Source organism: Mus musculus, chromosome 11 (genome assembly GCF_000001635.26).
Source record: "Mus musculus strain C57BL/6J chromosome 11, GRCm38.p6 C57BL/6J".
Taxonomy (NCBI): Eukaryota; Metazoa; Chordata; class Mammalia; order Rodentia; family Muridae; genus Mus; species Mus musculus.
Window position 1 is genome coordinate 119,003,634 of NC_000077.6, and position 27,642 is coordinate 119,031,275.

Genomic DNA, 27,642 nt, shown 5'->3' on the forward strand with positions numbered 1-27,642 from the left:
TGTGAGGTAGGGTGCTCCCACTAACTCCTCTATATTACAGCCTACCCACACACCGGTATCCAGAGGCTGTCTTAATGAGCACAGTTTGGGAGTTTCTAAAACCTCACATTTACCGTGTGGTAGGGACTCTGAAAGCAGCCTGTCTATTTTGGTTGTTGCCTTACTGAGGCACACCAACAAAGGAACAGCATGGCTGCAGGATTGAGCCTCGCAGTGAAGTTAGGAGAATGGCCCATGCCATGTTGCCAGCATAACACTTGTGATGGTTTATATAAGCTAAGCCCAGGGAGTGACACTATTAGGAGGTGTGGTCCCATTGGAGTAGTTGTGTCACTATGGGCATGGGCTTTAAGACCCTCATCCTAGCTGCCTGGAAGCCAGTATTCAGCCTTTAGATGAAGATGTAGAACTCTCAGCTCTCCTGTACCATACCTGCCTGTACCCTGCTGCCATGTTCCCACCTTGATGATAAGGGACTGAACCTCTGAACCTGTAAGTCAGCCCCAGTTAAATGTTGTCCTTATAAGACTTGCCTTGGTCATGGTGTCTGTTCACAGCAGTAAACCCTAAGACAACACAGTTGGGGTTTTTTTTTTCCCTCCACGATTAACATTTGGATTTGGATACATGGCCCTGCCAACACACCTGCTCTGATGGCTAATCTTCATCTTCAACTTGACTGGGTTTAGAATGAGCGAAGAGTCTCCCCACTTCTAGACACATCTGTACAGGTGTTTAAATCAGCAAGGAAGACCCAGAATGTAGGTGACCATACTGTGGGCTGGAGTCTTGAACTGAATCCAAAAGAGAAAGTGAGCTACAGCTTCCTGACTAAGGATATAATGTGACCAGCATCTATCTCTCTCTCTCTCTCTCTCCCTCTCTCTCTCTCTCCCCTTCCTCTTCCCCACCCTCCCCTCTCCCTCTCCCTTCTCCCTCTCTTCCTCTCCCCATCCCCATCCCCTCTCCCTCTCCCTTCTCCCTTCCCCTTCTCCCTCTCCCTTCTCCCTCTCTTTCTCTCCCCTCCCCTTCCCCATCCCCCTCCCCCTCTCCCTCTCTTTTCCCCCTCCCCCTCTCTCTTCTCCCTCTCCCTCTCTCTTCTCCTTCTCTTTCTTCTTCCTGACTGATGATGCCATGTTGCAGGGTCATGAACTGTGAGGGGAAGCCTGGTATGGTTGAGCTAAAGGCTTGAAGCCCCAGAGACCCTGAGGGACCCAGTAGGAGCTGCTTCTGCTCCTGGTACCAGGCCCCTGTCATATAGCTGCACCACCCCCATCGAAAGATTTACAGCCACCAGTCAATGTAAGGGCAATGCCCTCAAGCAAGCGCTTCCACATGTAGATGAGGCATTCCTAACATCCCAGACCAAGACTAAAGGAAAAGAGATGTAACCTGTGGTCCTGTAGGCTCAAGACAGAGATCTCCATGCTAATGAGATGCCTAGAGGCCCGAGGCATAGCCAATAAGCTTTCCTTCCCAGACATTCCTTCCTGCAAAAGGTATGTAATCTCAGGCCCACCCTGAGAAGTGGGGTATGGTTTTACACACATCCACTTTCCACCATGACAATAAACTTGTTTAGAACCATGGACTGCCTCTTTGCATCGATGCATTGTGGGGAGCAATGGAGAAAGCCTCTGCCTACAGAGCCGCACACAGCTTAATCTCCCTAGAAGGCCTCTCTGTGCTCCCAGCCACAGCCACCGCCAAGCCAAGGACTATCATCCCCTTGGGACCAGAGCTCCCCTCTTCACCCCCTCCTCGTCCTGGGCTAGGCACTGTCCCCAGTCTGTGCCATCTCCTGACTCAATTATCTGCTCTTCTGTGACTCCCAGAGGTGTTTGGATGTCCAAGAGCCTGAGAATCAGGGGGACCCCTGAACCAGCTCCGACTTGCCCACACCTCATACTGGACTTTCCCAAGACTCGGGGCTTCCCTATGGCCCAGCATAGTGTGAGATAAGCACAGTCAAACTCCCCACATTCTGCCTCCCCAAGCAGCTGTGCCCAGTGGTGGAGTAGACATGGGTCCATGACCCTACACCATGTGACCGGCATCTGTCTCTTTCTGCTTCCTGACTAGAATACCATGTGACAAGCTGTCTCATGCCCTACCATCGCGGACTGTACCCTCAAAGCTTGCCTTCCTCCGTTGCTTTTGCCGGGTATATTGGTCACAGCAATGTGAAAACAACTGGGTCAGTTAACAACATAAGAGAAAAAAAGATGCATGACCTGGTTTAAAAATAAAAAAAAAAAAAAAAAAAAAACGGTAAAAGGGTGGGATACACTCTTCTGACAATTCTCAAAGAACGAAACCCCAATGCTCAACGGAAACAAGAGCTTAGCCATTCTCCTAAAACCTACAACAGACCACAGTGTGTCTTCATGCTGTGGCAGCTATTTGCAAGTTGGATACAAGCTGGTGCCAGTAAGGAACAGGAAACAGAGGCTGATGTGGTTGCCCACATCTGTAACCCCAACACTTGGGAGGCTGGGGTGCAGAGTGGACAAAACTCACACTCCCTACTGAGCTGTGTAGTGATTTTTAAGACCAAGCTGGGCAACATGTAAAGACCCCGTCTCTATCCCTCCCCACCAGGAGGAAGAAGAGGAGGAGGTGGAGGAAGAGGATCTAGGAAAGCAAGCCCTCTCCCAATGCCGATGGGCAGCCCTAAAAACAGACACATGGGTGGCATTATACAGACAGAGCAGGTTAGAGCAGGTTATATTTAGGAATGTGTGTGTGTGTGTGTGTGTGTGTGTGTGTGTGTGTGTGTGTGTAGATAAATGTACATTGAAAAAGAGCCAAGAGAGGGGTATATGGGAGGGTTTAGAGCGGGGAAGAGGAAGGGAGAAATGATGTACTTAAATTATAACCTCAAAAATAAAAGAAAAACCATTTAATTTTTAAAGAAGCTGGAGAGGTTGGCTCAGCACTGGCTGTTCTTGTAGAGATCCAGGGAATGGCTCTCAACACCCACCTGGTGGTTCACAACCACCTATAAATCCGTTTCCAGGGGAGCAACGCCCTCATCTGGCCTCCATGGGTACTGCACACATGTAGTGCCCATACATACATGTAAGCAAACACACATGTAAAATTAAAAAATTACTCTTTTTAAAAACATTAATTTTTAAAAGGTGAAGTATGTATTTTAGCATAAGTATACAATATATGTAGAAAATTCAGTGCATAGGAATATTCTTAAAATCTCTTACATAAACACATTAAAATGTAAATATGCTGTGTGTGCATAAGGTATATGCACTTGTGAGTGTGGGTGCTCCTGTGCAAACATATACCTGTGCCCGTGCATGTGCCCATGCATGTGTGTGTGGAGACCGAAGGTCAACATTGGGTACCTCAATCCCTTTGCATGTTAGCATTTCAGAACAGTCTCTGGCTGAACCCAAAGTCCCTTGATTTAGCTAGGCTGGTGGGCCAATGAGCTTCCAGGACCGGCTCTCTATCTCTCCAGCACGGACACTGCAGGCTTACATCACTGGGCCTGGCTGTTCATGTGGGTGCTGGAATCTAAGATCAGTCCTCGCGCTTGCGCAGCCCGCATTTTACCAACAGAACGGTTGCCCTGGTCTCGTTCTGTTATTTATGTTGGGCCCGCCTTATGTTTTTGTTTTACTCTGCTTTGGTTTTTGAGACACAGTCTTGCTCTGTAACGAAGGCTGGCCTTGAACTAGCCATCCTCCTGCCTCAGCCTCCTGAGTGTTGAGATGACAGCCATACACGGACCTATAGTATACAAGGAAAACACCAGACCCTGATGCCATGTGTAAACTGGCCTTTCCCTTGGAAAGCTTCCGGAGGAATCCACATCCTGGCCCCAGCACTCCCTCCTTGACCTTGGCTCTCAGCCGTTGGCTCCAAGGCTCCAGTCCTCTTTAAACATTAAGTTCTTGGAAGCTGTGAGGTCACAAGGACCTTTGCTTTTGCTTGCACTGTCTGATGCTCAGCAGGAGTTGGTCTCGGCCTAGCTAGGACAGAGCTGAACAGCGAGTGTTTGCCAGCTCACTAGAGGGCTTCAGAGAGCTCCCGGGGAGTGATACAAGTCAGAGGAGTGTCCTTGTCCTAGCCCTGATGAAAAGGACAAGCGATCTGGGATGAGGTGAGGTGAGGCCAGGTCTTGGGAGGACAAGGTGTATCTGCACAGATCCAACCTATGGCCTTTGAACTACAGGGGTCACTGTCCAGGGGGCTGGCCGAATCAAGGTACCCAGCACATCCGGGTAGTCAGAAGTGGGCCTGCAAACTGTGGGAGGGTTTCCCGGAGTGCCTGCTCTCTCATTGGTTGGACCAACAGCTTCATGCTGTCTCATTGGTTGGACCAACAGCGTCAGCCCCCAACCTGTCGGGCTGATCCAGGTGGGAAGTGGGGCCTGGAGGAGAAAACCAAACGGACAAACGGAGGCTCTCCCTGGGACAGGCTGCTCTCCCTGCATCCCAACCCCCATCCAGGGCCCTCAGCAGCTGCTGCTGTCCAGATGTTGGTGGTTTTCTCCCTAAGTGAAACCGCGGTGTCCCACCCGCCGCGAACACGCACAGGGAAGGCGAATACCAGTCTGCACTTTGTCAACACAGATCTTTCAGCTGGAAACCAGTCACTCCTCAAGGGCTAGGGAGAGGTATGTCCTCCTAGCAGGGAAGGGGTGGAGACGCTAGCAAGACAGAGGGGCCCTGGGGCTGATCCAGAGGCCAAGGATGTGTTATATCTCTGTCTATTCCCATTCTGTCCTGCAAATACAGCCAACTTAGGCAGAGTCCTCACACGCCACAAGAGGACAGACACACAAAGTGTGGGAAGGACCCCAGTGACGCAAACTACCTAGAAACAATGGTACCGTGCGGTACTCAACTCTCGGTTGAAAAATATGGTTGGGGCTCAAGAGATGGCTCGGTGGTTAAGAACACTGGCCGCTCTTGCAAAGGACCCAAGTTCAGTTCCCAGCACCCACATCGGCAGTCGCACAACCATCTGTAACTCCAGCTGAAGGGCATCAGGAGTCCTCTTCTGGGATTCCACTGGTATCTGCATTCATGTGTGCACCCACCCACACACATATGCACATAATTTAAAATAAAATAAATATTTTTTAAAAGAACGAAATAAAAATATGACAGAGCCTGGGGTACTTGCCACAGAGCATGAGGACCAGAGTTCAAATTCCCAGACCCCATGTTATTCTTGTTTGCTTTCTGTGGCTATGACAGAACACTAACCAAACATATCATATGGGAGGAAAGAGCTTATTTTATCTTATACTTCCAGGGAGCAATCCATCACTGTGCTGGCTGGTTTTATGTCAATTTGACACATGCTAACATTATCTGAGAGGCTAGAACCTCAATTAAGAAAATGCCTCATAAGATCAGGCTGCAGGCAAGCCTGTAGGACATTTACTTAATTAGCGATTGACTGGGGAGAGCCCAGCCCATGGTAAATGGTGCCATCCCCGGGCTGGTGGTTCTGGGTTCTATAAGAAAGCAGGCTGAGGAAGCCATGAGGCACAAACCAGCAAGCAGCACCCCCTCCCCATCCATGGCCTCTGCAGCAGCTCCTGCCTCCAGGTTCCTTCCCTGCTTAAGTTCCTGTCCTGACTTCCTTCAGTGATGGACTGTGATGTAGAAATGTAAGCCAAATAAACCCTTTCCTTTGGTCATGGTGTTTTAGTGACAGCAGTAGTGATCTTAACTACAACAGTCAGTGAAGCAGGCAGAGCAGGAACTGAAGCAGAGACCGTGGAGGAGCCCTGCCTACTGGCTTGTTCAGCTACTTTCCTTATAGTGCTGAGGCCTGCCTGCCTAGGGACAGCACCACCCATGGTGGACTGAACCCTCCTGTAACAGATGAGGCTACAGACCAATCTGATGGAGGAGGCTCCCTCTTCCCAGCTTTTGTCTAGGCTTGTGTCAAGTTGGCAAAAACCAACCAGCACACATGTAAAAGCATCACACACACACACACACACACACACACACACACACACACGCAGGAGGCAGAGACATGAGATCCGTGGTACAAGCTGTCTAAGTAGACATTGGTGAGTTCATCAAGAGACCAAAGTAGCTATGGATCAAAAAAGACAATGTCAAGTTCAGGCCTTCTCACACACATGCACACACACATGAAGCATGCGTATATAATACACTCGGGTACATATATACAATTGTGTGTATATGCGTGTACATACATGTGGCAGAGAGCCAGGTTTGGTGGCTCAGGCCTTCCTTCCCATATATCTGTGTCCCAAACACTCTGATTTTCTCATCTAAAAACAGCGGTCACTGGGTTCTGCACCCTCATCTAAGGACAGCCAATCAAATGCTCACCTTCATTTCATGGCTAAAAACCCTCTTTCCTGGCTCCTAGGACTCCGTATAGGACATTTCCTCCTTTTTTTTTTTTTTAAAGATTTATTTATTATATGTAAGTACACTGCAGCTGTCTTCTGACATACCTGAAGAGGGCGTCAGATCTCATGTGGTTGCTGGGACTTGAACTCAGAACCTTCAGAAGAGTCAGTGCTCTTAACCACTGAGCCATCTCTCCTTCCTTTTAAGGAAGGCAATTCAACCCCATACCTTAGGGGTCCTTTGGCCCCATGGTACAAGAACAGTGCCCCTTGCTACCCTGTCCTGTCCTGTCCCTCTCCTGGTTCAGCTGCTGCCCCCGCAGGCCTGCTCAGTGCCACTGTTGGCAGAGCTCAAGGCTGTGGGAGGGCATTGGTTCCAACATTCTCCTCACCTCCAGGAAGGGACACCTTGCCACCATCCCAAGGCAGTGTTTCCTCCTCTGTGGCCCTTTGACCCCCCACTGCCTCCTGCTGGGCAGCTCCCAGGGCCTGTCTCCTCAGGCCCACCACTCTCAGATGCAGCCACTCTCAGATGCGAATTTTCCTCCTTCAATGTTTCTCCTTACATTTGTTGATGCTGTGTGTGCACATGATGGGGTGAGGTCTGCGCACATACCAATGAGCACGTGTGGAGGGGGGAGGGGAGCTTTGGGGAGTTGATTCTCTCCTTCTACTGTGTGGTCATGGAGTTAAACCCTAGTGATCAGGCATGGTGGTGAGCATGTGAGAACTAGACATGTTTGAGGTTTTGTTTTCTCTTTCTTCCTTTCTTCTTTTCTTTTTTCCTTCCTCTCTTTCTTTCTTTCCTTCTTTCTTCCTTTTCTTCCTTCCTTCCTTCCTTCCTTTCCTTCTTTCCTTCTTTCTCTTTCTTTCTCTTTTTTCTTTCTTCCTTCCTTTCTTTCCTTCTTTCTTTCTTTATTTTCTTTCTCTTTGTTTCTTTCTTTCTTTCCTTCTTTCTTTCTTGACAGGTTTCTCTGTGTAGCCTTCACTATCCTGGAACTCACTCTGTAGATCACGCTGGCCTTGAACTCAGAGATCAGCCTACCTCTGCCTCCCAAATCCTGGGATTAAAGGTTTATGCCACCACTGCCCAACAAATTTTCTAAGCATGAATTTCAGAAAAGTTCATCTATGGCTGGCAAGGTGGGACAGGAGGGAAAAGCGCTTGCTGCCACGCCCAAGGAGCAGAGTCCCATCCCTAGGACCCACAGGTGGAGGGGAAAACCAAATCCTACAGATTGCCCTCTGACTTCCACACATGCACCTCTGGCAAAGAAACAAATAAGCGAACAAACAAATGTGGGTTTCTTTAAAGTTTATTTTAGGGCAGGGGTTCATTACTAGTTCTGTTTAGTAGAGTGTTAGGTCAGCATGCGCGAAGCCCCGCACCTAGTTCCCAGCACATAAAAATCAAAAGCAGGTGTGGTAGCACAGACTCATAACCCAGCCCAGTACAGGCCCAGTACAGGCCCAGTACAGGCCCAGGAAATCAGAAGCTTAAGGTCATCCTTGGATATGCAGTGAGTTAGAGACCCTGACTAGGAAGGAGAAAAGAGGGACATTCGGCCAAAAGCACTGGACAGAAAATTCAAATGAGAGGCTGTCTTAGTCAGGATTCCTATTCCTGCACAAACATCATGACCAAGAAGCCAGTTGAGGAGGAAAGGATTTATTCAGCTTACACTTCCATACTGCTGTTCATCACCAAAGGAAGTCAGGACTGGAACTCAAGCAGGTCAGGAAGCAGGAGATGATACAGAGGCCATGGAGGGATGTTCCTTACTGGCTTGCTTACCCTGGCTTGCTCAGCCTGCTTTCTTATAGAACCCAGGACTCCCAGCCCAGGGATGGCACCACCCACAATGGGCTGGGCCCTCACTAACTGAGAAAATGCCTTACAGCTGAATCTCATGAAGGCATTTCCTCAAGGGAGGTTCCTTTCTCTGTGGTAACTTCAGCTTGTATCAAGTTGGCACACAAAACCAGCCAGTACAGAGGCCAACCATTGCTTATTACTCTAGATGGGACCTGAGAGAAAGAGCCTAAAAATGAGGCAGACTATAGGCAGGAGAGATGGCTCAGTGGTTAAGAGCACTGCCTGTTCTTCCAGAGGTCCTGAGTTCAATTCTCAACAACCACATGGTGGCTCACAACCATCTGTAATGGGATCTGATGCCCTCTTCTGGTGTGCATGAAGACAGATCACACATATATATATATATCTCATATCTGTTATCTCATATACCTCATATCTGTTTATCTCATGTATATATGTATACATGAGATAAACAAGTCTTTCAAAAACGAGGCAGACTAAACCCTCATCCAACAGCCAAATTTATTCAGAGCATCAGATAATTTATACTCTAAGGATTAAGAAGACTCACACGAGTCAAGTGTCCAATCACAAGGCCAAACCAATATGTGGTTAAAACATGGTTTTCCATAGGGCATTTAAACAGATAAGAGCCGATGTAATGAATAATGTGAAGTAAACTCATTCCGATCTCCTACTCCGAGGAGGGCACAAAAGCACAGTCCGAGAGCAATTCTGTGTCACAAGACTGTTCTCTTGTTTTCTTGGACTTTTCTCACAAGCACTCAGAATTCCCTGGAACTACTCCTTTCTTGGACCATGTTCCAACAGCCATTAATACAGCAATGATAAAATTTTCTATTTAAAAGCCCATTACCTTTCTGTATGAGTTCCTCCCAGTGAAAATTCAGGAGGGAGCCTACTTTCTTTTTTACTTCTTTCTTTCTTTCTTTCTTTAAACAATTTTATTAGATATTTTCTTCATTTACATTTCAAATGCTATCCTGAAAGTCCCCTATACCCTTTCCCCACCCTGCTCCTGAATCCACCCACTCTTTCTCTTTCTTTCTTTCTTTCTTTCTTTCTTCCTTTCTTTCTTTCCTTCTTTCTCTTTCTTTCTTTCTTTCTTTCTTTCTTTCTTTCTTTCTTTCTTTCTTTCTTCCTGATTTTTACTCATTACTTAATCCTGGCTGGTGTAGAACTCACAGGGATCCTCCTGCCCTGACTCCCAAATGCCGAGATTCAAAGTATGGCTCAGGAGGAGAAAGAGTCCAGGTTGGAGGTCTTCATCAGGTCCCTTGCCTTGGAGTTCAGGAAACCCTGCAGAAGAAGGGGAGAGGGAATTGTGAGAGCCATGGGGGATGGAAAGTGGGGAGTGGAGGTAGCATGGCCTGCAGAATCAACTCATAGGGCTCATGAGGGCTCACTGAACCTGCACAGGCCTGTAATGAGTCTTCTGCATATATGTTATGGTTGTCGGTTTGGCGTTTTTGTGTGACTCCTGACAGTGGAGGTGGGGCGTCTCTGACCCTTTCGTCTGCTCATGGGGTCCCTTTCCTCCCACCGGGTTCCCTCACCCAGGTTTGATGTGAGTGCTTGTGCCTGATCTTATTGTATCTTGATGTGCCACCTTAGGTTGATGACCCTGGGAGATCTGCTCTTTATTGGGGTGGAGAGGGGAAGGGGGAATATCTGGCAGAGAGGGAAGGTGTGGGGAACTGGGAGGAGTGGACAGCGGGAAAGCTGTGGTTGGGATCAGTTATATGAAAGAAGAAATTTAAAAAAGGAATATGTGTCACCATACTTCCAGTAACATTTTAGATTTATTTTATTGTATTATTTATTTATTTTATTATGTATGTCAGAGTCCAGAAAAGACTGTCAGAGCCCCTAGAAGTGGGGTTATAAACAGCTGTGAGCACCCACTGTGAGTGCTGGAAACCAAATCTCTGTCTCCCTAAAAGAACAGCAAGAGCTCTTAACTGCTGAGCCAGCTCTCTAGCCCCATCCAGGAACTTCTAGTTAGTCAAAACCATTGAAATGGGTTCTGAAACCATTATTAGCCCAGGAGCATAAGGCAACACTGAGTGATGCCACACATGTACACACGTACATGCCCACATGCAAACATGTACACTCACATATGCAAACATGTGCACGAACATACATGCACACACATGCAAACATGTACACTCACATATGCAAATTTGTACACACGTGCACACATGCACACATGCAAATGGGTACATTCACACTTGCAAATGAGCACGAACACATGCACACACATGCAAACATGCAAACATGCACACGAACGCACAAACACACATGTGAACCTGTGCGCGCGCGGGCGCACACACACACACACACACACACACACACACACACATGCACACATGAAAATGGGCAAAGGAAAAAATACAAGAACCTGAGTTGCAACAGCTACATTCCTTTGAGCAGCTCCCATACTCCATCCAGGTCCAGGAACTCTGTCCATCGTTGTGTGAGTCACTGCGGTGAGAGAATCCGAACCCAGTGACTCCCCTCCTTTCGTGAAAGATCCTCCTGTTTAGAGGTGCATGATAAACAGACATGAGTGGTTTCAAGAGTCTGGAATCTCCTCAGAAAATTACTTTCCCCAAACCCTGAAGCCACTTACATTCCCACCCAGAGTATGTGAGCATCCGCTAACCTTTACCAGGGCCCTTTAAACCGATTTTTAATTTCACTGAGGGCTGGAGGGCTTAGGATCACAAATACACTCTGTCTTGGGATGAAACCGTCCCATGTTGACCTACAAACCACAGGTTTTTATTGGCCTGGCTTGGACTCGAAGCTCCGTGCCAGGTGTGGGGAGCTAAGGGGATGCCAGCATCCCCGGCAGGGAAGATCTGAGCCCTGATAAGACGGATTTTTAAACCAAGAAGAATTGAAGAATAATATACAAATTAAATTAAATAAACCAAAAAACTTGGAGATTTTCATGCTGAGGGATTTTCATACTGGAAAAGGTGTGAAGTAGATATCTTGGCCAGGAGGGTGGCCGTGTGCACCAGGACAGAACTACAATTTAAATGACCCTTCTGGGGGAGGGGAGTCACTGGCAATCATATCTGTCACATCAATAAAAATACCGAGGTCTTACTACGAGAATTCTGGTGGTAACCAAATGCAAAAGGAAGGTTCAGGTCTGAGGGCTGGAGAGATGGCTCAGTGGTTAAGAGCACTGGCTGCTCTTCCAGAGGTCGTGAGTTCAAATCCCAGCCACCACATGGTGGCTCACAGCCATCTGTAATGAGAGCTGATGCCCTCTTCTAGTGTGTCTGAAGTCAGTGACGGTGTACTCAATGACAGTGTACTCATATTCATGAAATAAATAAATAAATCTTTTTTAAAAGATTCTTTTAAAAAAAGATTCTTGGCAAAGGAAGGTTTAAGGCAGTTCTTTCGGTTTAAAAGGCTTGCTGTAAAATGGTGCATTATCCCATGTATTAAAGATCATGTTAATGACCAAAAAATAAATAAATAAATAAATAAAGATTCAGGGTGAGACTAAGCAGGACCTAGAGGATGTCCTTACAGACGGTCATCACTGGTCCACGTTGCCCTGGGAACACACTGGCCCCAGCTAACCGGGACTCAGCATCGCAGTACATACTCAGTGTGGCAAGTCCTGCCTTGTCTTCTTGCTGGCTTTGTGATAGAGCAAGCCGTGTTCACTCTTCAGCGCTGAGGCTGCTGAGCCTCCATCCGTCCCCACCCAAGACGATCGACTTCCCTAAGCTGTGGGCAGTGCAAGGAAGCAGGAGAAAACCTTTCGGGATGGTGGGAAGAGGCCTCTGCACAGCCACGTCACTTCAGCCCCCAGCTCTCAGCCTCCATCTCCTGCCCCAGCCCGGACATCCTCATCTCAACTTCTCCTATAGTCCCCAGTGAGCAGTCTGTGCTCCAGAGCACACCCTCCCACGCCCCCACCCCCCCCCCCAGAGTGACACCTGATCATGGTGTCCTATCCCAGTGGTAGAAAAAAAAAAATGACTAGCACAGTCCTCCTCTACTACAGACTAAGTTCCAGAGTAGCCTGAGTTCCACGAAACCCAAATAAAACATACTGAAAGTTGATACCCCCTGTATAACAATATTGAGAAGGTTTGAAGCCTTTGAGAGATAATGAACAGTGCTTGGCAAGGTTGCTCAGTACTTAGAGCACTTGCTGCTCTTGCAGAGGACCTGGGTTCAATTCCTGGCAACTCCCAACCATCTGCACTCCAGTCCCTGAGGATTCAACACTTCTAGCCACCAGGCCCGGCAGGCATGTAGGACACATACATACCTCATAATACAGACTAAACACCACATGCCTGTTGGACACACACACATGCAGACTAAACACCTATGAACATAAAAATAAGTATTTTTTAAAGAGGTGGCAACATAGGTGGGCTGAGGAACCTGAGAGGGTGGCCACAGGTGCCATCTTGTGGAAAGGACTTGCCCATCTGCAGATGTGTGTATTCTCAGGGGTTCTGGATCCAGTGCCCTAGACACTGTATGTCTGGGGGATCTGTCTTTCTGGAGAACCCTGGTCAGTACAGCATATACCTGAGAGGCGCCAGACCCTGCCTGACCACTCTTCTCTACCTCTCCAGTTCCATGACTCTAAGACTCAGATCCCCACAGGAGTCTTGTGCTTCTCAAATATCAGCCTGGCAGATGCCCTAGGTACACACACACACACACACACACACACACACACACACACACGAGTGGGGTCAGGACCACTTCTCAGCCCAAGTTTACTTGCAGAGTCCTTCTGGACAAGTCCTGTGTGCTTTCTCATTCTATAGACTACAACTGGGAGCACATTGCTACGACACTCCGCTGCACACACGGCCCATCAGCAGAACTTCAGGGAGCTCCCAAAGAGCCACAATGACCAAAGAATGCAGTTTGCATTGATCCAAGGAACAAAAATACCGATGCCCAGAACAGCCCTACTTACTCGGGAAGCCAGGGCATATAAAAATCAAGTTTCCTGGGCTAGAAAAATACCTCAAACATACAGAAAAACATACCTAGCTGCACCAAACCCAGTACTGTTCTATTTCCTCTCTCGTTTTACATTTTTATTATATTCATTTTGGCATTCTATCTTATTTGTAATTATGCATGTATGATGGAATTGTGTGTACTTGCCCAATGGGGTAAGAAAAGTTGGAGGTAGAGAAAGCTGTAAGCCACCCAGTATGGGTCTTCTGCAGTAGCAGCAAGCCCCCTTAACTACTAAGCCATCTCTCCAGCCCCTATATTTCTTTATTTGTTTGGGAGGGGTGTGTGGGTGTGTTCTGGTGCATGTTTGCATGCACACGTGCACACATGACACTTCTATGTGCCATGGTGCATTCGTGGAGGTCAGAAGACAACTTGGGGGGGGAGTTTTTTCTCTCTTCCACCATGCGAGTCCCAGGGATCGAACACAAGGAGTCATGAGATTTGGCAGCAAGTGTGTGGACCTGCTGAGCTGGCCCGCTTGCCCCGGCTGTGTATCTATGCCTTCTGTTATTTATGACTGAAGGCACATGGAGCCCAGTGAAGCAATGTGGGCCTGAGGTGCTGGGGCCACGGAGAGTGTCCGTTTAAGTAAGGAGCAACACTATGGACATTTTCATCAGGTTGTTACTCTGCCGTGGTCACAGATGCCTCAGCTGCAGGCCTGCCCCCGCCCACGTGTGCAGAGTACTGTTTATTACTGCAGTAGGAGCTAGACCTCAGAGACAGCTCCCCTCCTATCACTCAAGACCCTGTGAGGGAAAACATAAGACATCTGACCCAGAATAAATGTCACCCACTAAGGCTTCAAAAGACAGAGGTCGGGCCATCCATTGGGTGGGCCGTGACCCCTTTGCATACTGCAAAAGCCGAAAGCAAGAAACAGAATGGCCTGCCGTGAGCCGCCATCTGTGGGAGAAGAAACAAGCAGGAGGCAGCTCTGAGAAATGGACCCCTGCTCCTACCAGGACACAAAGAGCCCAGAGGGAGCCTGGAGTGACCTCATTGGCTGCTTGCAGAGAAGGAATTAAGGTTGGGCTGGAGGGTGTTAAGCATGCATGCGACTGGTTTGACTATTTTTATTATTATTATTATTATTATTAATCATCGTATGTGTGTGCTCATGTATGTACACATGTCTGTGCATACAGATGTGCACACACCTGTGTGCACATGTTCACAATGTGTGTGACAATCAGAGGTCAACTTTGGTCATCTCAGTTCTCTCCTTCCACCATCTGGGTTCAGAAGCTGACCTTGGGTTGCTAGGTCTCTTCCGAGCCATCTTGACAGCCCAAAGGGGTACTGTTAATTTCAGGAGGAATTCTTCTTGCCTGTCTCCACACATACCCACCAACAGCTAGATTAAAGATGCCTGTTTATGTGTGTAGTCCAAATGACATTTCTGTGTTTGGGGGGGGGGGTTCTCTCCAATAAGAAGCAATCCAACTAACGAAGGAAAGAGACAGAACTCATGATTCCCATCAGCACCTGCAACCCCTCTCTCAGATCCGCCACTCTCTAACCCAAGGGATGCTGCACCTGGTGATCACACCTTTCATCTCGGCATTAGGGAGGCAGAGGCAGGTCGATTTCTGAGTTGGAGGCTAGGCTGGCCTACGTAACAAGGTCCAAAGCAGCCAGAGTAGATAGTGAGATCCTACTGCAATAAACAGACAGACAGACAGACAGACAGGCAGACGTTTGAGAGTTTCTCCCGCATCGCGCAACGACAGTTGGCTGCACCCTGGGACACCACCACAAATCCCCAAACTACTTTTTTGTTCTTATGTAAAGGCTTTAACCCTGGATTTGAGAACTTCATGAATGTAAATTAATTTTAAAACTGGGACAGGCTAGAGAGTTGGCTCAGCAGCTAAGCGCACATGTTGCTTTTGCAGAGGACTTGGGTTTGGTTCCCAGCACGCACATGGTGGCTCACAATCATCTGTAACTGGGAATTCCGACATTCAGGAATGTCATATACACTCGTGCAGGCAACACACTCAATACACATCAAGTAAATAAATCTACAACGCTGAAAGGTAAAATGAAATCGTGGAAAGGATACATTTTTGCACTGAAAGGCTGCATAAAAGTCATCGCATGCCCCACCGCCACACGAGGCAGCAGTCTCAGGTAAAAGCAGACGTGTAGTGTGCAAGGCTGTGGTTAGTGTGTATCAGTCCACCCCACCAGCGAAGCAGCAATCATATTTAGAAACCCCCTGGGCTCCCAGGCAGGACTGCACACACTAGTAATCCCAAGTGGACAGGAGATCTAAAATTCAAGATTGTCCTTGGCTATATAGAGAACTCAAAGCCAGCCTGGTGGGGTTGCTGAAATGGGGGAGGGGGAGTGTGTGTGCATACAATAAACAACACATAAGGAATGCAGAATGCCCTTTGACCCAGCATCCGTGACAATATCTGTAAGCACATAGTACATGCAAGAATAAAGATACTTATCCAACATTATTATAACATCACAAAACTGGAATCGCTAACGAATCTGATGGTCACCCTTGTGCAACAGGGACCTCCTATAATGAATCTCCATTTCCCACCTCTATAGCTGTGTGCCTTCACTTCTCCCTGACCCCAGGATTTAGGGTGTTTCCCACCCGGGCAGGTTTTTAAGGGTACTGAGATGGACTAGGTGACCTGGGACAGGTTCTGAGGAAGATGGGCTACCAGGAGGCAGGCTGCCCCTGGGGACACTTGGGAAGCTTTAGAGAGCAATCTGCACATAACTTGGAGAGTGTAGTGCATTGGCATTGGGTGGACAAAGGGCAGGCAAGACTGAGGCTCACAGACATGCACCAGAAGCAATTTCGGATTCCTTTTTCTTGTTGAACACCTGGACAAAACAGTGAGAGCTGCTGCAGGCCGTCCCTGGGGAGTGCTGGGTGAAGTGGGGTGGGGGGGGTGTCAATATTTGTATTCTGTGCCGAGGGACTGAAGGCTTGTGAACTTGGGCAAGCATCATGGCCATGGTTATATTTTGACTGACAGGCACGCACTGTGTACGGAGTGTGTGAACAATGTTTACCCACTGTATATACAGAAACCGAATCACTTGACACAGCGAGCCTGTAAGTCACACCTCAGTCTAGCAAATGCAGGGAAAAGCCTGAAGGAGAGGAGGCAACTGTTATGTCCTGATTTACCTCACACAGATCCCTCATGGGGAAGATATGGCTCTTGGATCACAGTGGCAAAGATGGACCTTCAGATAAAATTAGCTTTGGGGAAGCTGTTTAGTAAGGTTACATCTGAGATGATCCAGTTTCATCCTGCCAAGCTCAGGATCCCTGGATGCTCTCGCTTCCCAGCATCCCCACTGGCTATGGATTGGCACCACATGTATATCCCTGTCATGTATGTCCTTGTCATGGATGTCTTTGTCTCGGTAGCTCTGATCCTCAAGTCACAAGCAAGAATGAAAATACCTATATGTATTTGTGTGTGTGTGTGTGTGTGTGTGTGTGCCTGCATAAGAGTGTATGTGCATCACATGTATGCAGGTGCCCTCAGGAGACAGAAGAGCAAATCAAATCCCGTGGCAGTTGTGAGCCAAAACATATACGTGTATGTGTGCTGCAAACAGGCTTCTCTTCAAGAGAGATGAGCATTTTCCCTCAGCCTCTACTTCCCTTTTTTTATTTTAAAGATTTTTAAAAATTTTATGTGTATGAGTGTTTGCCTGCATGTATGTACATTTACCATGTTTTCCTGGTGCTCTTGGGAGCCACTAGAAGCCATGCAATTCCCCGGAGTTACAGGCAGCTGCGAGCTGCCCGATATGGGAACTGAGAACAGAACCCAGGTCCTCTGTAAGAGCAGCAAGTGCTCTTCACTGCTGAGCCATCTCTCCAGCCCATACTTACCTGTCTTAACAGGATTCCAACCTCTCTCAACTACACAAGGCAGAGAGGGACCGGAGCTCAGCAGCCAAGTGCTTGCCTAGCGTGCTCCAAGCCCTGGGTTCAATCTTCAGGATTGCCAGAAAACAAAAGTAAAACTGAAGGCTTGTCCATGTTGTATGGCACCAACCAAGACAGTCACTCCCAGAATGGACTCCTCGGGGCCTAGACTTCATTGCCACGGGATTTGATTTATCTCTTCTATGTGGTCTTTAAACGTTCCAAGGTTATTGCTATGCACAGATAGTCTGGGGCTGACTTACAGGGCTTTGTTTTCACTTAGAATCTCCTCAACCCAGATCTTTGTATCTTGTGGACCGTCTTGGTGTCCTGTAGGTGACGATGAGCGTCAGGTGGCCATTAGAAGTTCAATGAAATAAAAGGACACACAATTTCAAATCCCATTCCTTCTGCACCAGTCAGTAGACAGTGAGGACCCTGGTGTCCAGGGCTCATACCAGTCTGGTCAGACCGCTGCTAAAGACTCGCTTCAGTATCTAGTGTTGCTGGCACCGGTCAACGCAGATTAGCTGCTTATGAAATAAATGAAAGAACCAGTCTAACTTATCCTACTACGCCAAAGATGTGAGTCAGAGATGCCACAAATTCTGAATCACGCCTTGGCTGCATTGATAATGGCTCCGTTCCAGTCAAGTCTGTTGTATCTGTTTCTCCAAATTAATTATTTTAACTACTCTCTCCCCCAACTAGGTTTTCATGGTTGGACAGATAAGATATATGACAGACATATTTCAGGTAAAGAGACTTATTTTTTTCCAATGTGTTCATATTAGGTTCTTGGCTACTTCTCGCCAAACAAGAAAGAACTGTATTTTTAAAGTTCTTTGCTCTTAAAAAATAAGTAAGCAACTGTGTTGGTATACCCTGTTCCAGAAAGGGAATAGTGGGCAGATTCTAACAGTAAATGTGACACCCCATAGAATCCCGAAGCGCAAGCAGCAGTTGAAATGGATCCAGCTATTTATAGGATTACAATAAGCACACCTTTGTACAGCGCAACCATTTACTGCCCAGCTGATCTGAACAGGGACAAAAAGAGCTGTCTGGGAGACTTCAGCGGCTCTCTTCCCCCTTGCTTCATCCACTACTGCACCAAGCACCTAAATGAGCAATCATTGCGCTCTCAAGAAGGAAAAAAGAAGGAAAAAAAATGTCTCTTTCCCTGCCCCCTCTGCAAACAGCTGCGAGCTCTTTCCAAAGCAGATTTAACCAACCAACTAAACTGAAGAATACCCTAAAACCCAGTGGTTTCCCGATATTCGTTTCTTAGGGCAGAAAGCTTTACAACCAAAAGATATTACTCCTTCATAAATAGGTTCACGGTTACGTGAAGACAAGGTCCTACAAAGGTGTGACTTTGGATTCGCAGCCTGTTCAAGAAAGAGGCAAAACCAGAAAGCGAATTTTCATTGGATTCTGCTTTATTAAATGAGAGAACGCTTCTTTCATCATGTGCTTGACTCGCTTCAAAACTTACAAAGGAGACTGTTCAACGGAATTTATGTCTGAGCGGGAAAATAAATGGGTAGGGCGCCTAAGCCATGGCGACCTGGGAGGACCGGGGCCACCCCTGGAAATTGATCCAAAGGACTTTACTAGCAGAGCTAGCAAGCAGTGACAAGAATCCAGTTACACCCAAGTCTGCACACCGATCCCTCTGGCCCACGTCGACGTCACCAAAATCGTGAAATAAACTAAGAAAAAAATCAAGTTGGTTGTGTCCCCACGCGCGTACTAAAAGTCGGGGAACTAGGTCCCATTTTCACAACTCTTTAGTTAAGAGTTCGGAGTTCAGTCTTCTTCCAGTGACCTGAATTTTTCATCTACAACCTTAAGTAGAGTTTCGAGGCTCCTTTTTCGGTGTCCCCTCCCGAACCCCGTACTTTTCCACTCTTTTTGTACCCCTGACTGGTAGAGGACTAGTGGGGAGCAGCGCCCCTCACTGGCGGGGGCAAGAAGCGCCGCGTGCTCCCCGCTTCGCCGCCCTCTGGCCAAACAATAGCTTTCCGCAGGGACCTGCGATCCGGAGCGGCCGGACCCCAGGATTCCCGGAGCACGCAGCCTCCCGACACAGTGCAGAGAGCGCCCAACCCCACGGACTGGTCCCCGCCGCGGCTACCACGAACAATGCGCGCCCCGCCCCGCGCGCCCGGCGCGCCTATTGGCCCGGCGGCTGCGGGTAGAGCAGCGCGGGCGACTCCGGCGCGCGTGCGCGGGGCGGGGCGCGGCGGGGGCGGCGCTTTGTGTGCAGCAGTGAGCCGGGGTCTGCGGGGCGCGGGCCGCGGCGGGCGGCGGCATGGAGGAGCTGAGCAGCGTGGGCGAGCAGGTCTTCGCCGCCGAGTGCATCCTGAGCAAGCGGCTCCGCAAGGTGCGTGAGCCCCCGCCCGCTCCCCGCGTGCGCCTGGCGCTCTGCGGGGCTAACCGCCCGCTCTTATCTCTCCGCAGGGCAAGCTGGAGTACCTGGTCAAGTGGCGCGGCTGGTCCTCCAAGTGAGTCTCCGGTGCGCGGCCGCCTTCCCGCGCGCGCCTCCCGGCCTGGGTGGGAACCCTCGCATCGCAGGCCCGGGCGGGAAGTCCTGTGCCTCGGGACCCAGAGGACTCTGGCCGACTGGCGCTGCCCTTTGTTTACGAGCCCACGGGGAGCGAGCAGGGCGGCCTCCAGCCCCGAGTCCCTGGAGCCCGGCCCGCCTCCGCGCCGCGCGCTTCTGGCGCCCATTTGTTGCATGCGCCCCCGCCCAGGAGCTGGCCGCGGCTGGCGCGGGACGCGGGCCCCCTCCCCTTGCCCAAGTTATCCTGCTGTAACCTGAGCTTCCTACTGGTGGGAGGGCTCCCCCACCTACTCCTACCCCCGGCCCGAGCTTGCTTTCTTCTCAATGAGGGACGGGGACCCGGCCTTCTCCGGAAAGGGCTTCCTTTGTAGCTGCCCCGCCACCCTCCTTCCTGAGCCCCATCCCCTCCAGATACCACTCCCCAAACCCGGTGCCCTGCCCGCGCTCTCGGTGGTATCCTCCACTTTGTTCCGTCTGTGCCCCCCGGCTCCCCCTCCCCTACCTGCCTTCCCTCCCCTCCCTGGCTCCGGGCCAGGCCCAGGGGATTCCCTCGGCAGCTTTGCTCTTTGTTGGGGTTTGTTTTCCTCCCAGTGTAGACTGTCGAGTCCTCTCCTGGCCTGCTGGGGTTTGAGGTGGCAGTTTGCCTGTGGGTTTGAGGCTGGGATGCTAACTAACTTTAAGGACTTCTAAGACCTCAGAGGACAGCCTCTGCCGCAGTGCCCCTTGTCCCAGCGGGGCTGTGGGAGCTGTCCCCGGCAGCCCACCTGGATGCTGCTCACCAGCCCGCCCACCCCCCTTTGCTTTGCTTTTCCAGACACAACAGCTGGGAGCCAGAAGAGAACATTTTGGACCCGAGGCTGCTCCTAGCCTTCCAGAAGAAGTGAGAACTCTGGAGGAGGGGAGAGTTGGGTGGAATTGGCTGGTGACACAGTGGCCTGGGGCTGTGGTGTGGGGAAGCCTGTGGTGGAGCACTTTAAGGCCTCACAGACAGCCTCTGGTTTCTCTTGGCCTTTTCTGTGGAGTAGCTTTTGGTCGGCACTAATAGCACTTGAAGCTGGAAGCTTGTTGTAAAAAGCACACCTCTGCCCCTGCCACGGTGTGCGTGTGCCATGGTGCAGGAGAGGGAGGGCCCAGAGTGCAAAGTCATGTGTTTGATGTTTTGCCCAAGCCTTGAAAGTGCTGAGGTCACTTCTGTAATTACAGTTCTTACGTCCCGCCTCGGGGTGGGGGGGGGGGCACGACTCATTGAGATAAGGATCCTGTGAGATGGTGTTGGGAAGGGCATGTTGGGCTGGGGGACAGGGAGGTGGGTTTCACCGGCACCTTCCCTCTGCAATGCCTCTGTCCATAAAGCAGATGAATGTCTGCTCAGAAACCTCCCCAGCTGAGGTCAGTCGAGCGAGCTTGTTCTCTGGTAGCCCAGCCTGTGTTTCTCAGTGTTACAGGAGTGGGAAAGGGATAAGTTTTGGCAGGATGTGTGAGTGCTTGAGCCTGCTCGGATTCCTTTGGAAACGGATGGATAGATAGCAAGCAACATCCTCGCCTGTTAGACTGATGGCTTGGTCCTCACAGGAGCCAGCTTGGCACTGTGTAGAGCTGGTATGTTTCTCTGTGATTGAGGTGGCACCCTTGGGCCAGGTGCTACTCATACAAACCTGCAGCTGCTGCTCCTGGAGAAGCTGGGGGTGGGGGTGGGGCACTTGAGCAGATGGGAAACCAGCTTGGCTGGTGAAGCATGATCCTGAGGCAAAGGGATATGCAGTGGGAGGAAGCACATGCTCTGGACACTAGGAGCTGGCTGTTAACTTCTGGCTGTCAGTGAGGAGATGCTGTGTTAAAGAGAAGTCAGAGCCACAATGGAGAATCAGGTGTCCAGCTCAGCAGAGCCATGAAATGCTCCTTGAAATTGATCTGGGGAGTTGGAGAACCAAGGGGGTTTGAGCCTCGGGGTATTCCTGGAGGTCCAGTCTGTTTCTTTTTGAGATCACGGTCCAGGGCTCCATGGAAATGGTGTTTGGCTATATTGTGTTTCACATTTGTCTGTTTGCTTAGGGGAGGGGACCCGTGCATGTGGCCAGGCCTGTGTGATGGTCAAGGGGAAAGCCTGTAGGGATTGTTCTCGATAACCGTTTTAATGATTATTCTTAGTTTGTGTGCATGGGTGTCTTGCCTGCGTTTATGTCTGTGTGAGGGCGTCAGATCCCTTGGAGCTGGAGGTCAGACAGTTGCGAGCTGCCCTGTGTGTGCACTGGAAGTTGAACCCAGGTCTTCTGGGAGAGCAGCCAGTGCTCTTAACTGCTGAACTGACTCTCCAGCCCCCTATTTCTCTGTTTTAACCATATGGGTTCTGAGAGTCAAACTCAGGTCGTTGGGCTTCGAAGCTTGCATCTTTACTTCCCAAACCATGGCACCAGGTTTTGGTCACAAGAATGGGTAACCTGAAAGCTGAGCTTCCGTAAGAGGCTGACAGGGGCTCTTGAGTGTGTGGACCTACCCCTGGGCTGTAGAGGTGCAGGCTTTGAGGCATGGCTGCTGGGAGCCTGCTAATCACCCCTCCCATTAAGAACAGACTTCTGGAGGTGTATGAGCTCTGCAGGGACGGGGTGACATAAGCAAGTTGGCCCTGAGAAGCCACACTGGAGTCCTCAGCCCCTAGGCTAGCAGATCATAGAGGGTTTCCTGCGCTTGGTACATACTGGAAAGCAGGCTTTGTGGGCTCTGTGCTTTGTGAAAACAACCAGGTTAGACCCGTAACATCCCAAAGGCTGTTTGAGGATATGCGTGCTGGGATTTCCGTGGGGGTCTTCACCCACAGAAAGTTTTCTTAATGAAAAATAATGAGAGGCTTCCCAGCTTTGTTCTGAAATGCTGACTGCAAGGACGGTGTGGGCCAGCCCCCTAAGCCGGTGCCTGGACCTCTGCCCACGGCTGTCTGACGAATGGGATCAGGCTTTGGCTGCAGAGTGGATGATAAGCTACTGCAAGCTAGACCGGCAGTGGGGATCCCTTGGGAACGGAGGGTGGAGGCTGAAGCCAGAGAAGGGTTTGCAAGCAGGGCTTCTCAAAGCTGATTGGCGGTGTGTCTCCAGGGAACATGAGAAGGAGGTTCAGAACCGGAAGAGAGGCAAGAGACCCAGGGGCAGGCCGAGGAAACACACAGTCACATCCTCCTGCAGCCGGCGCTCCAAGCTCAAGGTGAGTTGCTCGAGGCTTTGCCTGGTCTCCTCCTGGCTCCTCACCCACCTGTGCTGCTCTAGGCAGAAGTTCTTCAGGGGAGCTGTTGAGGTAGGCACGCCTCTTTCTTGTTGCTCCTTCAGGCCTCCACAGCAACAGGCAACCGAGAGCCATGTTCTTGCTACCCTGGGGCCTCCTCAGGTGCTGCTTCTCCCAGCACAAGCCCATTCTGCGCTCTGTCCTCCCGGATAGCAGCTGCAGCCTTGTTAGACCATGCACAGCTCCCTCTCGCCTTGGAGACACTCCATCAGGGAAGCCAGCGTGCAGTAAGTGTTTATAGGTTTGTCTAGGAGTTGTGGACCAACAGGACAATTTGGGCCATTTGGACTGGGCCATGCAGAGCTGATAGACAAGCCAGGAAATAGGGGCAGAGGCAGAGATGCTATGCTGAGACCTTCTCAGGATGTCCTGTTGGCCCTCCTTACTGTGATGACAGACAGGCGGCCTTCCACACACCAGTGGGCCTTGGTATCTTCCCTCCTGCCTTCCCTCCTCATGACAGTTCAGAGGTAGGAGAGGGAAGTGGTTCTGGCCTTAGGCTTGGCTGTGCCTTTGTTCATTACTTGGGCTTCGTTCCCTAGTCCCTGGCTCTAACATCTTCCCTCCTAGCCGGAGGATGCTCGGGGGCCTACTGGGGAAGCGTAGGGCCCCAGGGTTTGATGGGATTGATGGGATCAGCCCCTATTGGAGCTAGAGCAGTGGTGTCATCCCCATAAAGCTACTGTGGGAGATGCTGGTCCCACAGGCCACATGAGGACCAGAGAAGCAGAAGAGATCTTTAACACCAGGGCTGACAAGAGAAACATGGCTGTTGAAGTCAGGGCCTGGTTCTTCCTTCCCACCCCAAGCTCCCAGAAGTAAGACGCAGGTTCAATATGTATTTCCAAATCCTTGGTCATATAGCTAGGCTCTTTTCAGAATTTAAAATAACCCGTTTATACTAATCTTCATTCTGCCATGTGGCAGGTTACCTGTGCTCAGGTGCCATGCCTCCGACTCATTACATCATCCTGGCAAAGGCTAATCTCCCTCCCGGTTCCATCCCAGAATCCTCTCTCTCACCCTAGCCTTTGGCCATAGGCCTTTTAATTGACAGATGATGCATCCATACAATTCTCTCTACGCACAGAGGCCAGTTTACCTATAATTGTGCTTACCACTGAACGGGTTTCGCCCTTCTCCACAAGCATGGTCATCGGTCATTCCTTCCTGGCTGCTGGGGTCTGGAGGGCCCTGGTGCCGTGGCAGCGGGATGCCTGGTGCTGCCTGGGCAGGCGTTGATTCCAGCTTACTTGCCGTTTCAGGAACCAGATGCGCCATCCAAATCCAAATCCAGCAGTTCGTCCTCTTCCTCCACATCTTCCTCCTCTTCCTCGGACGAAGAGGAAGACGACAGCGACCTAGACTCCAAGAGAGGCCCCCGGGGCCGTGAAACCCATCCAGTGCCTCAGAAAAAAGCCCAGATCCTGGTAGCCAAGCCAGAGCTGAAGGATCCCATTAGAAAGAAACGGGGACGCAAGCCTCTACCCCCAGAACAGAAGGCAGCTCGGAGACCCGTCAGCCTGGCCAAGGTGCTAAAGACCACCAGGAAGGATCTGGGGACCTCAGCCGCCAAGCTGCCCCCTCCACTCAGCGCTCCGGTGGCAGGCCTGGCTGCCCTGAAGGCCCACACCAAAGAGGCCTGTGGTGGCCCCAGCACTATGGCGACCCCAGAGAACCTGGCCAGTCTGATGAAAGGCATGGCCGGGAGCCCCAGCAGAGGCGGCATCTGGCAGAGCTCCATCGTACACTACATGAACCGCATGAGCCAGAGTCAGGTTCAGGCTGCCAGCCGACTGGCACTCAAGGCCCAGGCCACCAACAAGTGCGGTCTCGGGCTAGACCTGAAAGTGAGGACGCAGAAGGGGGGTGAGCTAGGGGGGAGCCCCGCAGGAGGCAAGGTCCCGAAGGCCCCCGGTGGCGGAGCTGCAGAGCAGCAGAGAGGGAACCATTCGGGGAGCCCAGGTGCTCAGCTGGCACCCACTCAGGAGTTGAGCCTTCAGGTCCTTGACTTGCAAAGCGTCAAGAACGGTGTGCCTGGTGTGGGCCTGCTTGCTCGCCATGCCCCAGCCAAGGCTATTCCTGCTACCAACCCAGCCACAGGGAAAGGTCCTGGGAGCGGCCCCACAGGAGCAAACATGACCAACGCTCCCACAGACAACAACAAAGGGGAAAAGCTGACTTGCAAGGCAACGGCTCTGCCTGCCCCTTCCGTCAAGCGGGACACCGTTAAAAGCGTCGCTGCCTCCGGCGGGCAGGAGGGCCACACAGCCCCGGGAGAAGGCCGAAAGCCACCTGCGCTGTCTGAGCTGAGCACGGGAGAGGAGAATAGTAGCTCTGACTCGGACCCTGACTCGACCTCGCTTCCCAGTGCTGCGCAGAACCTATCTGTAGCTATCCAGACCAGCCAGGACTGGAAACCTACCCGCAGTCTCATCGAACACGTCTTTGTCACGGATGTCACAGCCAACCTCATCACTGTCACCGTGAAGGAGTCGCCCACCAGCGTGGGCTTCTTCAACTTGAGGCATTATTGAGACCATTGCCCGAGCCAGACCTGCCTTCCAGTCTCTGGTTTTGCTTTGATGCCTGACCTGGGGGCCAACTCTGCCCTGTCCTGAGACTCAGGGCTGGGAAATGGCTTCCTGCTGATTCTACCTCTCTGGGCCTCCACTTCAGTCTGTCCTGTCATCTCAGGAAAGCCGGGTGGCCACTGACTTAAAAGCTACCTGCTTGGACATAGCATCCTTTCTACACATCCCTCCTTAACCTAGTGAGACCCTCCCCTCCCTGGCCAACTACTGTGAGGTGGATTGGGGAGGGGGGGGCACTGATACAGCTCCCTCCCCAGGCCGTTGAGGAGAGGGGTGGGGCTGGTAGGGCCTTCTCCCACATCCAGCCACGGCAGGGTCTTTCTGGTGAGGGAGACACTCTATGCTTTGCAAGTAAGGCTATAACTTCAGTTTTAAAAGGCTAATTAGTTGTGTGGTTGGGCTCAGGGACCCTGCGGAAATCTTCAGTCTCTATCCGTGGTGTGGTGTCCCCTCTAGTTGCAATTGTAGTCCCAAAGCCCAGTCAGGGTTTGGAGTCCTGGCACTAAGGTGTACCTGGGTGCTTCTGGACTTGGGAATAGAGAGAGCCATGTCCTTATTGCCTCCTTCAAGCAGGCTCAAGCCCCAGTGAGAAGTGACCCTGTTCCTCTCTGGGTCTGGACCCATACCCCTGCTTTGGCCCACTAAATTGCACCCTAGTTCTGAGGTCTGACACTCCTGGGCTTGGGGAAGGAGCAGGCTAGACACCCAGAGCAAGCTGATGTAGGCACTTGGAGTCCTGGGCAAGCAATCTTCCTTCATGTTGGACTTTTATTACTAGGACCCCATAAGTCACCATGGTGGCACCAGTGTGGGAATGCAGGTGTTTTGTGGGGGCCTGTCACCCTGCTGCCTGTCTAGACATCTCTAAACTACTGTGGAAGCATTTTCTATAGTCAGTCTTGGTGCAGAGCTCCGCCTGGTGAGTGGGCCACTCTTGGGTCCCATATTCCCTGACAATCCTCTCCCACATTTGGGAGCTTGTGTTTCCTCCCTCGCTGAGAAGCAATAGCCCTATGCCATTTGTGTGGTGGGGTCGTTTAGGAGCCCACCTGGCAGGGGGCCCCTAATTTCTTTCCCATCCTAGGAGATAAGTCTAGTGCTGAGCCCCTTTCTAAATGCCTTCTCCCCTGTCCCCCATCCCGGGTAACTGTCTTGAAACTACCTTGTCAGATTGCTGGCCGATGACAGGATTTTCTGTCCTGGGATATCACGGTGGGCCGTGACAATCTGGTCAGTGAGTCTGTGATGCCAAAAAGTAGGGGTGCTATGAAACCCTGGTTCTGCTTCTGCCATTGACTGATCAGCCAGCAGGTGTGGGCTCTTCACTCCAGTTGCCTTGAAGGGAAATGTTTCCCCTTCTAAAACCAGTCAGACAGTGGGCTGAGGTGTCTGGGACCTGCCACACTTTCAAAGTGCACCCCACCCCCACCCCAGTAGCTCACCCTGCACACCAAATAAGATGGTCTTTGTGTAACCAAACCAACCTCAATGCTGTGCCTTTTGGGGCAGACCCATATCCACAGCTCCTGAGAGATGCCTGTGATGTGCCAGGGGACCATGTTACTGGCAGCAGGAGCTACGTACTGGGAAGAATTCAGGGCCAGGAAGTGGGTAACAAAGGGGAAAGGGTTGCCTACTGCATTATCAATGTCCCTCCCTGCCCTCAGCCAGGGTCTGCAACCTTTGTACCAGACACTGCCTTTACAAACACCTCCCCGTCTCTTTGGGGTCCCATGAGCTGTTGGAGAAGTGACCCTGTTTGGGGATCTGGGTTGACTGGCCTTTGTCCCCTGCTGCCAGTCTCCAAATCCCAATTTGGTGCCTTTTATTTTACTGGTTACGTCAGTCCCAAAGTTGAAATCTACAAATCCTTTCCTCTCAGCCACTTTGCCTTCTTGTGTGTTTTTCCTGGTGCTGTGACCCCAGTGGTCTATGTCACAAAGCACATGTGTGTAGTGCGCCAGCGCGAGCCCCACTGGAGCAGCGCCATTCGCTCTGAGTCAAGTTCTCGTGTTTACCGATAAATAAAGTAGTTGGTTTTTATGTTT

General features: G+C 50.6%; 1 protein-coding gene and 1 long non-coding RNA gene across 5 annotated transcripts; one reads left to right on the plus strand and one right to left on the minus strand.

Annotated features, from left to right (window-relative positions):
- Positions 1–7,671: 7,671 nt before the first annotated feature.
- On the minus strand, positions 7,672–20,206 carry Gm35829. The gene is made up of 3 exons (XR_389218.4): positions 19,640–20,206; positions 10,613–10,749; positions 7,672–9,507 (listed from the first exon to the last, which is right to left on the minus strand). It is a non-coding gene; the product is annotated as a predicted gene, 35829 (long non-coding RNA).
- Positions 19,386–27,642, plus strand: Cbx2 (chromobox 2). Of its 4 annotated transcripts, XM_006532104.1 has the most exons (6): positions 19,386–19,547; positions 19,625–19,668; positions 20,542–20,607; positions 22,817–22,922; positions 23,045–23,227; positions 24,266–27,641. In XM_006532104.1, exons 1-6 carry the CDS (start codon positions 19,476–19,478, stop codon positions 25,535–25,537), a joined length of 1,743 nt encoding a protein of 580 aa, XP_006532167.1. In that variant the 5' UTR covers positions 19,386–19,475; the 3' UTR covers positions 25,538–27,641. The 4 variants fall into 4 exon arrangements, with proteins under 4 accessions (XP_006532167.1, NP_031649.2, XP_006532166.1 ...); NM_007623.3 differs by lacking the exon at positions 23,045–23,227 and having other exon boundaries at positions 19,388–19,547; positions 24,266–27,642; XM_006532103.1 differs by lacking the exons at positions 19,386–19,547; positions 19,625–19,668; positions 20,542–20,607 and having other exon boundaries at positions 20,614–22,922.